This window comes from Candoia aspera, chromosome 6 (genome assembly GCF_035149785.1).
Source record: "Candoia aspera isolate rCanAsp1 chromosome 6, rCanAsp1.hap2, whole genome shotgun sequence".
In the NCBI taxonomy this organism is placed as follows: domain Eukaryota; kingdom Metazoa; phylum Chordata; class Lepidosauria; order Squamata; family Boidae; genus Candoia; species Candoia aspera.
In genome coordinates, this window is record NC_086158.1 from 76,082,381 (window position 1) to 76,094,227 (window position 11,847).

The 11,847-nt window shown below is 41.4% G+C and overlaps 1 protein-coding gene and 1 long non-coding RNA gene across 2 annotated transcripts in view; one reads left to right on the forward strand and one right to left on the reverse strand.

Annotated features, from left to right (window-relative positions):
- The window catches only part of PAPSS2 (3'-phosphoadenosine 5'-phosphosulfate synthase 2), a 42,390-nt gene extending 35,667 nt beyond the window's left edge, over positions 1 to 6,723 (reverse strand). Inside the window, exon 1 of the mRNA XM_063307449.1 lies at positions 6,283 to 6,723. Coding sequence (XP_063163519.1) covers positions 6,283 to 6,522 — 240 coding nt within the window. The 5' untranslated portion in view covers positions 6,523 to 6,723. The remainder of the gene's footprint in view (positions 1 to 6,282) is intronic.
- An 829-nt stretch (positions 6,724 to 7,552) lies between these two features.
- On the forward strand, positions 7,553 to 8,856 carry LOC134499506 (uncharacterized). Its single transcript, XR_010068155.1, has 2 exons — positions 7,553 to 8,415; positions 8,656 to 8,856. It is a non-coding gene; the product is annotated as an uncharacterized LOC134499506 (long non-coding RNA).
- The last annotated feature ends 2,991 nt before the right edge of the window (positions 8,857 to 11,847 follow it).

Sequence of the window (11,847 nt, forward strand, 5' to 3'; positions counted from 1 at the left end):
GGTAGATGGGAAGAAAAGAGGAAGAAAGCAGGAAGGAACAAATACTAATTGTTCCACTCCAGAATGAGCAATTGCTGTTAGGATAATAAGAATGCCTGAAGAAGCTGTTATCTTTTCTGAAAAACAAAAGAATTCCTTGTTCCCTACTGGATGCCTGATCAGTACAATCTGGAACTCAATTAAATTTTTCACATGACAGTGAAGTTTTAAATCTTGACTTCCATAGAATTTCACTCTTATACTAAACAAGGGATCCTGGAAACAGAAACAAAATTTAAAAATCTAAGACCTGTTTTATCAAAGCTACCAACCAGTCCATCCTCCAGGAAATAAAGCCAGACTGCTCACTTGAGGGAATGATATTAAAGGCAAAACTGAAATACTTTGGCCACATAATGAGAAGATAGGACACCCTGGAGAAGATGCTGATGCTAGGGAGAGTGGAAGGCAAAAGGAAGAGGGGCCGACCAAGGGCAAGATGGATGGATGATATTCTAGAGGTGACGGACTCGTCCCTGGGGGAGCTGGGGGTGTTGACGACCGACAGGAAGCTCTGGCGTGGGCTGGTCCATGAAGTCACGAAGAGTCGGAAGCGACTAAACGAATAAACAACAAACCTTTGTACTCATAGAATCTATCACTGCAAATATAGAATCCCAGCAGATGTCATTCCTATTTGTTATGTAAATTCAGGTGGTGCCATGGTTGAAGATCAGGCAATCTAGGTTCACATTGGTTTGGAGCCCGTCTGCACATTTTGCAGTACTGGATAAAGTTGAACCGCTTTAGTTTGCATGGAGGTGTCCTATTTTTGAAAAAGGTCTGTATGTCATCTCGAGCACTTCGAGGAAGGTGCTCCAAGTGCTCAGGATATAATCTTACAAGCAGGAAAATAAATTATAAGCTCCTTGTATGTAATAAAGTAAGCACTTCTGATAAACAGCCGTTTCTATTATTCTAATTATTTTGCCATCTGAATTGAAAGTGAGATGGACATTCATTCTTCTGTGCTCTAATAGCTTACATACAGCCTATTCTGCTACCAATAAGGTGGTGAAACAGCCATCACTATTACTTTGATGAAATATCCCAATATGCGTAAATGAACACTTTTGAGCTGCATAACTTTCTTTTTATGCAGTCTTAATGTGGAAGTCCATGAGCTTTTATAGTAATATAGCTATGGGGTTACACTGTTACTTTCATGGCAAAATATCACGTATTCCTATTACATTATAAAATTACAGCTAAAAATCGCCAACAAGCCATTGCATTCTGCTAAGTAACAGGCATGCCAACAAGTGATTATAGTTTGATTCTTTGGTTCCATGATTCTCTTTTGTTGGCTTAATTATTGGTTGTACTGTTTTCGTTTGTGTGTGTGTGTGTGTGTGTGTGTGTGTGTAGCATGTGAGTTGATAGCAAAGGTGAGGAGACATAAATTTATATAACAATAATTATAAAAGCTGAGACTGCTCTCTTTTCCATCCCAACCCCCAAATGAAATAACCATATTAATCATTACCAAAGCATATTATTGTTTGGTAATTACTTTACAGTCCATTTGTTCTTTGGAGGATTACCTTTTATAAGTGTGTCATAGGCCATCTTACTGTCTAAAGAAGATGGAATAGTGACACAGATAATTTTACTCCATAATTTCATTTCACCAGTAGATATAGTTGTCTTGTATTTGCCAGACCTATTCTGTACAGGAATCCCTTTGTGTTGAGAACAAATGTTTAGATTTATCCAGAATGCTTTTGAGAAATAGGCATAACTTCATTACTGGAAAGTCTGTATTTCATATGCGTTCTCAGCTTAATGCACAAGTTACTTGCTAACTGAGCCCTTCGTGATGATATATGAGCCTGGAAGCACTGCTTATAGCTGATGCTCTAAATATCACTTTCCTCAGAGCATTAGTTCTATTCTCCTTACTTTCACATGACTAAGTCTTTCTTCTCTTCTCTGCTTCCTCAAGTGAAGCTTAAATGGTAAGATAATAAGCACTACGCGTTACAATTATATAGGCGAATTTGCTGCAAGCCCCCCTTGGGTCTTCAGTGGGGACTAATATCAAGAAATTAGCAAGTTAAGTTTGAGCACCATGAACCTAAAAATTATCTTCAGGTCATCACATTGCTGTCCTAGGCACAGTTAGTGACCAACTAAAATTTGGTCAATTTTGGACACATTTCTTTAGAAGTGGGTCTAGAACACACCATGTTTGTAAGAAAGTAAATCCTACTGGAAATAACAGGGCTTCCTGATCAATAACCATCAATATACTCAAGAGAAAATACATTGATTTGAGTTAGAAACCAACACAAACTTAAATGCTTTTAAATGGCATTGTTTTCATAGCACTTAAACAGGCTGATTTAAGTTTAGCTGAATAAAGTCCTCATCCAGGAAGCACTTAAAAAAATGTTTGCCAAGTGCTGCAGATAGCATGAAGTGACACGATGAGGTCACCAGAGAAGAATAAGTGTAACTTTCAGCCGATTTTTGTTCCATGGAGGAATTGGATTTTTAAAAAAAATGTTAGTTATGCAACTTAATTTTTATTAAGCTATACCCAAAATCATTTTTTAAGTAAGCCATGCCTAATGTTTGGAACTGTTGTTAAAAAATTGCACAGGGCATGTATAATCTAAGGTCAAATCTTTCTAAAACATGTATTTATTTATTATTTATTAAACAGATGTATAAGGCCACCCAACTCACACATGGTGACTCATGTACCACATGAAACAGTGGTGGTTGTTTAATTATATTACTTAACTATAAGAAAATGCATCTCTTTCTGCCCATCCCACACAATGAATATGGCATTAAGTCAGAAACAAAGGTAAATATGGTTCATAGAATTAACTCTTTTTTAGATTCACAGTTCTTTTCAAACAGTTCTGTGAAATCTGTGAAATACACACACGAATCTTCACAATAGGCTCATCAAAACATGACACTGTTCCCTAAGAAAATGTAGATTTTTTTCATGTTTTCTAAAAACTTCTACCTGGTAATGAGGACTCCTATTTATTTTGAAAACAAGCACACTTTTATGTGGGCATCAAGAGAATTTTTCTTATGAAACTGCCTCTCACATTCAGGAGCAACAACTGAAGATTTCTTTTAATGCATTTGGCACTGGCTTCCCTTAATGCAGTTCTCTTGCTTATTCATTTCAACTATTTTTCCAATCCTCCTGACTCACAGAAATAAGACCAATAAAAAGTAAACATTATCTAATTTCGTGGCTGTGCTGCACACAGTAAGCTTATTTGTCTGAGCCTTCCAAAAGTCTAGGAAACATAACCCTACAGTACCAATCAATAAAACAATGCAGCTGAATGTGAAAAGGGAAGCTAATGTGATTAGAGAACTTCCTAGGCTAGAGCAAGCCCAGTCTGAATAAAAACTGTGGTAATGCTGAAGGGAGAGAGGATTATGCAATACTGTATTTTTAATCTTCTGTTTCCCTTAACTGCTTCCTAAAGAATGTACTGCACTAGAGACAGAACAGCTTGCACAAGCCAAGGAACTCTGAGGTTGTCTCAGGAATGCAGCAGGACATCCTGGATGATGAGGATTTTGGATCCTTGTTACGCTTCTCTCTCCCCGGTTCCTAATGTATAACCTTTGATAAATGGACCACTTACTGGTTTTAGTTCCATTGTACTGGTTCAAACTTTTGCTAGCTGTGATACAGATTAGAGGGAGGCAGATCTCAGGAGAGGCACTTCTCCTCAAAGGTGAGAGTGCTGGCAGAGTTGCTGCAGTGCTTTAGTTTGCATGCAACTTTACTTTGCTGACAACTGTGGCTTTTCAACTCCTCTACACTTTGCCATGTTGAGGAAGAGTGATGCAGGGCACAAGGCAAACCACCCTGGCAGAGTGAATCAATCCCAAGCTGATCTACCCAAGATAGACAGGAGAGAGAGAGAGGAAGGGAGAGTTGTTGTTGTTTATTCGTTTAGTCGCTTCCGACTCTTCGTGACTTCATGGACCAGCCCACGACAGGACCCAGCTTCCTGTCAGTCAGGAGGGAGAGAGAGAGAGAGAAACTGAACATACAGAGAGATGGAGTCCTTGGTGCTCTCTGAGCTTTGTTGTTTGCTTGCAGACATTTCATTACCCAACTAGGTAACATCATCTGAAGTACTTCTCTTCTCCACTCCTTGGGTAAATACATAATTATATATTTAGCTAGTGCTCTTGAGACCTGGAATCAAATCCTATCTCAGCCACGAAATTTACTGGGTAAGATTGGGACCAAGCACTATTACCCAGTTTAATCTATCTTAGAGGATTGCTGGGGAGATAAATTTGGAGGTAGGGCTACCCAGGTATTCCATCTTGAACTCCTGGGCAAAAGGCAGAGCATGAACTCTGCTTAGGTTTTTTAGACTGAAATGGTACACACATTTTATAGTGTGTTATTTTATAAATAAAATAAACAAACTAAGTGCATATTATACAAAAAGCAATCGCTGCTTTTTTAGAAAACCTTTAAATTTTTTTCTCTTCTAGCTCGGCACTTTGTTAGGTCTTCTTTTACAGGGCTTAAAGGGGGAGGTTAAACTCCAAGTGTGGTGCAAAGAAATTGCTCCTTAGTCCTGAAAGAATGTGAATCATCAAGCCTTGTGCAGCCATGTGTAAATATAATGACTGAATACATGTGGAGTACTTTAAATTTAGTAAACCACAGCACTACAAAATAGCATCCTGTAACTGTCGGAAAGAATGCAGAAGAAAACAAAGATCTCAAAATCTACTTAAAGATCATCTGCTAAAGTCCCTGTGTGCTCTAGATCATGGAGACAGGATCACTGAGGGATGAAAGCGGCTTCATTCTAGCATGGATGGGCACCTCCTAATCGGCCAACTGCTTGTTTATTTCACCACTTTTGTTCCCCTGTTTCTTTAAAGAATACCACTTGGAGCTCCAAGGTGAAAGGAAGAAGAGACACTAATAAACCACACAAATGCTAAAGAGGAAGGAAACTCGGAGGAAAATACACAGGTATCCGTTTTCGCTTGGTTAAAAGTGCAGGCCAATCTGAATGCATGAGCAAATGGCTGGATGCATTAATATGTTCTGGAGGTTTCTGTTTCAGGTGGTGTAGCTCCACCAGCCAAAGTTAACCCCAGGCAGTGGCATTGTTCCAGATATATTGATTTGGAAAAGAAAGATCTCTAGATTTGATGGCATAAGAGGAATTTCAGTCATTGCACATGCTGCAGTGGTGTTTCTAATAGCGAATACCTCATGGGAAGCTGGGACAGAAATAAAATACACTATCTCTTAAGCACGGACAAGGTGATTCTATTGATGTAATGCAAACCGGGAAAACATGCTTTCAAAAGTGACTGCCTGCAGAAGAAGCTGATACACAAAATTTTCAGAAACCTTTGAATCCTGAAGCAAAACATGCTATCTGTGCCCATCCCATATCTCTAGGAAGAAGCAGAGCAAGGAACAGGAAGCCCAACCTTTCAGATGACAGTGCTCACAATACCCACCACCTTGGGACTACTAGGCATTTGTGTCCCCAAACACATCTGGAATTGCCAGGAAGACTGACTTTATCTAAGGAAATCCTAGGGAGCTGTGGAAGGGCCAGCGCAGAGCCTTCGTTTTGGTCGCACATATCAAAAGGAGTGGGCGATCAAAGGGCTGGAGCAGAGCCTCGCAAGCGCTCAGGGCTGAACGGAGGGCTCCCATCAGTGGCAAAGCTTTTACTCTAAAAAGGAGCATTATTGGCTCAATGCAAGGCTTCCTAGAAGCGTGGAGTGTCCCGAGCAATCTACAGCGGATCGGAGGCTGCTCTGCATCCCTAAGAAACCTGCATAAGGTCCCAGTACTTTTACCCATCCCCGGCGTCGCCTCGTGACTCAAACCCGCCAGCAAATCCGAGCCGTTTTCCCTGCTCCCGCGGGCCCCAATGCTAATTTTTCCTCGCGGCAAAGTCCCACCGAGAGGTCAGCAGCAAAGGCTGGTTGCTCAAGCGGTGCGCCCAGCTTGGCATCCTCCAACCTGCTGCCGCTGCCGCTGCCCAGGCTGGAGACGGGGGAGAGAGCCGGGGCAACAGCCAATCAGGCGGCAGCCGGAGAAGCAAGGATGAGCGCGCGTAACGCGGATCCGGGTGCGTGGCTATGTGGGCGTCCGCGCGCGCGCGCGGGAGGTGGGCTGTGGAACTGATGCCCAAGCGCCGCCCGGCGGAGAGCCCTCCGGCGCCGCGAGCGCGGGGGAAAACCTGGCGAGGCGGTACCTACCACCCGTTGCTTCTTGATCTCGGACATGGTTGCAGCTCGCGCGGCCCGGCGGCGACGGCGGTTCCCTTGGCTACGGTCACGAGCGGTGGAAGAGGGAGGGGAGACAGAAGGCAGCCAGCAGCAGCGAGGGAGGGACGGAGGGAAAAAGGTGCCCGGCGGCTCGCTCCCGCTGAACTGGCCGGCAGCTGGAAGGCGGCGAGGGAAAGGGGTAGGCATAAGGGCTGGGGAGACACGTAGCATTTCCCAGCCCACGGCCGCACTCCTCCCCTTGCTCCTCCTCCCCAGGCGACAGTCGCGGAGCGGGAAGAGCAGCTGGCCCAGGGAAGCGGGGTCGGGGAGTGGAGAGCCTTTGTCCCTCGCGCGCCTGCGCCCTTTCCCCGCCGGACACCCCGGCGGCGCGCGGCGGCGGCCAGACTTTGGGTGAACTTTCCTGGGACGGATTCAAGTCGGGCTGGGGCGTCGCTCGGTGGTAAAGTGGGGTGCAGGCAGGCAGGCCCGCCCACACCTTTCTTTTTTTTTTTGAAAGGGTCCGGCGGCGGTTAAGGCAGAATTAAAGGCTGTGGTTAACCATAGACTTAACGTTACCTTTTGCATAACGGCACACCCACAAGGTCTGCTGCCTCTTGCGTGAGCCTCGCGTGACAGAAAGGAAGACAAAGGGAAACGGGTACAGTTCGCTTTTGCGCCACAGTCCCTGATCTCTGGACCTGTCCCTCCTTACCCTTCGCTTGCTTTTTTGGATGTTTAGCCTCTCCTGCCCCACCCCCCACCCCCGGTGCTACCAGTTTAGGCCAGCCGCTTTCTTGAGCAAGCATCCTCCCCATTTACAGAATTGCACAGGAATCGAGGTGACAGATTCTCCTGGTTATAACCTTCTCCTGTTTCTTCTTTTTCCTAATCTGAAGAAAGCTGGTAAGAAGGAAAAGATGGAGTAGCTGAATAGTGGGCCATTGCCACAATAGCCATGTGGGGCTCACAGCTGATGGCTGCGCCTGGCCAACTTTGCCTTGTTAAGTAGTCTGGTGAGCAGTGGGAAGGGAGACCGACCACCATTACATTCCAGAAAGTTCAGAAAACCTGAAAGAAGATGATGGCAAACCACTTCTTGGTTAGTCTGTGTGAAAAAGTAGACATAGAATCCAGTAGCACATCTTCCCTTGCTGGCTGGAAAGTTCTGGGAGTTGAAGTCCACACATCTTAAAGTGGCCAAGGTTGAGACACATTGCCATAGCAGCTTCAAGACCATCCAACTTTATGAGGACGTCATGAAAGCTACTGCCCTAATACAGCAGCTAACAGATTGGTTCATTTCTGTTTTGTTGCCAAGAAAATTGAATAAACGTGTCTGTATAATCCGGAGTTGCTTGAATCTCAATTACAAGCAAATTTGCCTTTTTATACTATCACCCAGCGATCACAATGGTGATATCAGGCCTGCCTTCATCACAGAGATCATCACTATCATGGGTGGAGTCAATTCATTGAAATTAATACATCTCAAAGCAGCTGTACTTTTTTTCAGGCTTAGTTCAGAAGCCTGTGGAGAAAAAAGGGGTTGCTTTAATGAACAGCAGAGAGGTGCTGTGCTCCTATGAGGAATGAAGCCTCATGTTTGAAGTGTGCAGTTCTAATTTGCAGAAGGATTCTATGTGGCAGAAGGAATTCACTGAATTCTTTGTGTGGTGCCTATTCCAGTCTTAACAGGATCAACTGTGTTCATCAAGACTGCAGTGTGATATTACCCAGCCACTTATATACACAAGAAGCCAGGAGTAAAACCATATTCTGGCCCTGAACAGTTGCTGTAGGAGATTCTGAAGGATGAGGAAAGTTTTGAATACAACCTTTCTGGATATCTCAAAGACTGGCTATTGTGACAATCTGCCTTGCTATTATGATTAACAAACATGCATTTATTGTTTGAGTTATAAAGCTAAAAGTCAAGATTACCAGTTATTAATTTCATTTATTGTAGGTAAATTCAATAATGTCCACAAGATTAGAAGGCTTCACCAGAATGATGAACTGTGTGTCACAATGTCATGATGCAAGCTCTGACTATTTTGTAGTCACAACCACAATCTACTTGAAAAAGGGGTGGAGCTTACATCTCAACACATATTTCATCATTTGGTGAGAAGGAGAGTTTTTCAACACACCAGTGAACCCCTTTTCAAGCTCAAGTATCAAAAAACCAGACTAAATCAAAGCTGTCTCACAATGGTTCAAGCACCAGAAAGCTAATATATTGAAAGTTAAGATAAATGCTTTAAAAATCTACCCCATGGTCACTAATGTTGCTATGCAATGCCCTACACCACATTTACATACCATAAGTCTTCTATGCGTCCACATTTTTCTTTTGTTTTTCAGGGCCAACTCTTGATAGCAAGGAAGGATTACATAGGACAAAAATGCTTTCAGTAGTCAGGTCCTTCATCTGCTTATGAAGCATTTGAATCTGACATGTGATAGTGCTTACTTTTCCTGACCATAGACCACACCTCCGAGTTTTCAGTTTCCTGCTTTTGTGGTTTCAGCCAAGATTAATAAAAATATTAATCCTGATCTAAATTAGAAGCATTTGTTCAATCATTGAGTGTTTATGGCTAATGCTTACAGTCCATTCCTATACATTTTATACATACATATCTGTAAAAAAAATAAATTCCACTAAGTTCAAAGGAGCCGCTAGCCAATATTTTGGACGGCAGCTTAATATATACTGCATTAGCAAACCACAGTATAGTGAAATTAACATTTCTGTAAACCCATTTTAAAAAATTACTTTTATAAATGGCAGTGATTGCTATTTTAAAAATCCACATTTAGCTAATTCACAGAGGAATCTAAATCATTACAATACTGGTAGAAAAAGCACATCAATATCAAAACATTACAATTTAAATTAAATGAATTTATATTCCTGAATACCCACTTTTCAATTACAATCTACTAAAAGTGCAACATGTTATAGGCACTTAGTAAGGTTTATACCATTTTCTTGTCGTGGTTTGGCAGACAATGCTATATTCCAGATTCTAGGCTTTTTCTTGCAGAAGGAGAGAGACACCTCTCCTTAATGCAGTTGTCTTAATTTTTTTCCCCATACAAAACAGTTGCTATTTTCTCTCATTCCAGCTCCAGCTAGTGCTGGAAGATGCCCATATATTGAGACTTATTCCCTTCATGCAGATCAACAGGCTGGATTTGTATAGCCCTAGTGCAGATATAGTTCAAAACCCAAGAAACTTTTGTGAAAGAGATAGAAATGGATTGTTTTGGGACCCTCTTGTACAACATTGAAAATGAAGACTGCAGAGCTTGATTTGGCCTTAAATCAGTAGGGAGAAGTAGCTTCGTGTGGACTAAAGACCCTTGTATGTTCTGTTGACAACTTGGTTTAATAACATTTCAAACAAGGATCCCAAAGAGCATTTGAGAAAGCATGAAAATTGCAGATTTCATTAGCGCACAGCTTTGTGTATCTTGGAAAAGTATTATGACACCTGGCACTTCTTGTTTATTTGTCATGCTTGTACACTGCAGTAATCAAGAGACAATTACCAAATGTATAAACAGTGTTGTACTGGATAAGTGAATCTGGCATATGTCATAAAGTTCATTGTATGAAAACATACCCTCTGGACAGATCAGGTAATTATACCATCATGCACTTATCTTACTCAGGAGAACATGTTATATTGTTCAAATTTCCTATAGCCTATATAAGGACATGTTAAACCCTGCTATATAAAATGAATAGCTAATCCATGGAACAGTACTACTGTAGTTAATATTTACATTACTTTATAGAATTTAGATCATATTCATGTGGTTTGGTGCACAATCAGTCCTTGTTTGTTTGTTTGTTTGTTTTCAACAACACCACTTAGATCTAGTATGCAGCAGTAGGAACACACAACAAGAGTTTTGGCATCACAGAAGTTGAGATAAAGGCAGTCAGGACTGCAGTAATCATCATGACTCCCACCACTTGCAGGTTAAGGATTTTCTATAAAATATTCAGCTTAATAGTTCAAGCCCACAAATCGCCTTTCAGAGCCAATCCATTACTTCCTCATTAGGAAATTCATCTGAAACATCTTCCTGGTCATTCTTACCTCAGCCTTTGTAAGAAGAAGTGGATTTTTTTCAGTCAGAAGGAATCATGCATGGTCAAGACCTAACGGTACTGTCCTTCTCCTGGACCCAACCTTTATCCCCCAAATAAACTCAAGTAACTGGACTGACACATCAAAATAAGATAGCTTGGTTAACCCTGATGTGTCACACAATCCATTATTGGCTGGGTTCATACATTGCAGTTGCAAGTCATGGTTTATAAGACATAATGACGGGATTCCTACAACACTTCACACCATAACCAAATCAATCTCATTATGGCTTAGTTGGAACTTAGTATTTCACTGGTGCTAGGAGGTTGTGCAACTCAAGTTATTTCTGATCTCATCCCAAACCTGTTAAAAGGAAGCGTCACAAGCTCCCCGCCTATAAAGATTTACACTAAATCAGCTCTGTATTCTGGCATTTCAACAAGTATTTGTGTATAGCAGGTGCAATTCTAGATAGTTAAAAAGCCAGTATTCTTCGTATTTGCTTCCTTATAGGAAATGGGCCACTTTTTAGATGCTAGTGGCAGGATCCACTTGGGCAACACTTGGAATCAATTCATTGAGATTAATAACTTGGTTTCATGAATTTTAACAAGCCTGCTTCAAGGAGGTCCAATTTATTAGGCATTCCTTCATATTTTTAAAAGGTAGAAAGTCAAAGATGAGAACTTTGAGAGGAGGGTTCTTGCACATTTTACTTTTTCAGCTGCAGACAAGGGAGGAATTTCACCCTTTACAGCTTTCTTCTTCCTCCTGCAATTTCTTGACAAAGATTTTGGGTCAACTCAAAAGCCCATCTGCTATTTTATGATATTTTAATTGATCAGAATAAAGAATATCAATATAATAAATTTGGGGTTTATAAAATTGACACACCTGCTGCCACTATCACTTCTCACAATTGTTTGATGGGATTTTAATATTGTATTATTTTTCAACACTGGCTGGCAAATAATTTTGAGTTGCCAACTGCTGAGAGGGTCTTGGGGGGACCCTAGGGGTCCTTCGGACCACGCTTTGATAAATACATAAATCACAGTATTCTAGATTTATGTACCAAAAGAAAACAGTCTCTAAAAGGATGTCCTTCTGGATACATTTGATTTAATAAAATAGCCTTCCATTTAAAAATGAGTTACTTCATTTTCCACTTTTTACCTACTTATTAACGACCCTTAGGGTCGCATGTATGCATGTATGTATGTACTCTGTGTTTGAGAACTGTAACACTTTTATGAGTTCTCACTGATTTAAAACATTTTAAATGCTCTGAAACTGTTCCTTGGGTGGGTGGGTGTCTGTGTGTGTCAAAAAATTCAAGATGGCAGGTTTTTTTTACTCCTCCCCATTACTGAAACCCAGCTATCAACCATTTCTGGCAATAGAGTTCTCATTTATTTTCAAGGCCAGATAGTTTGATACCTTTGCA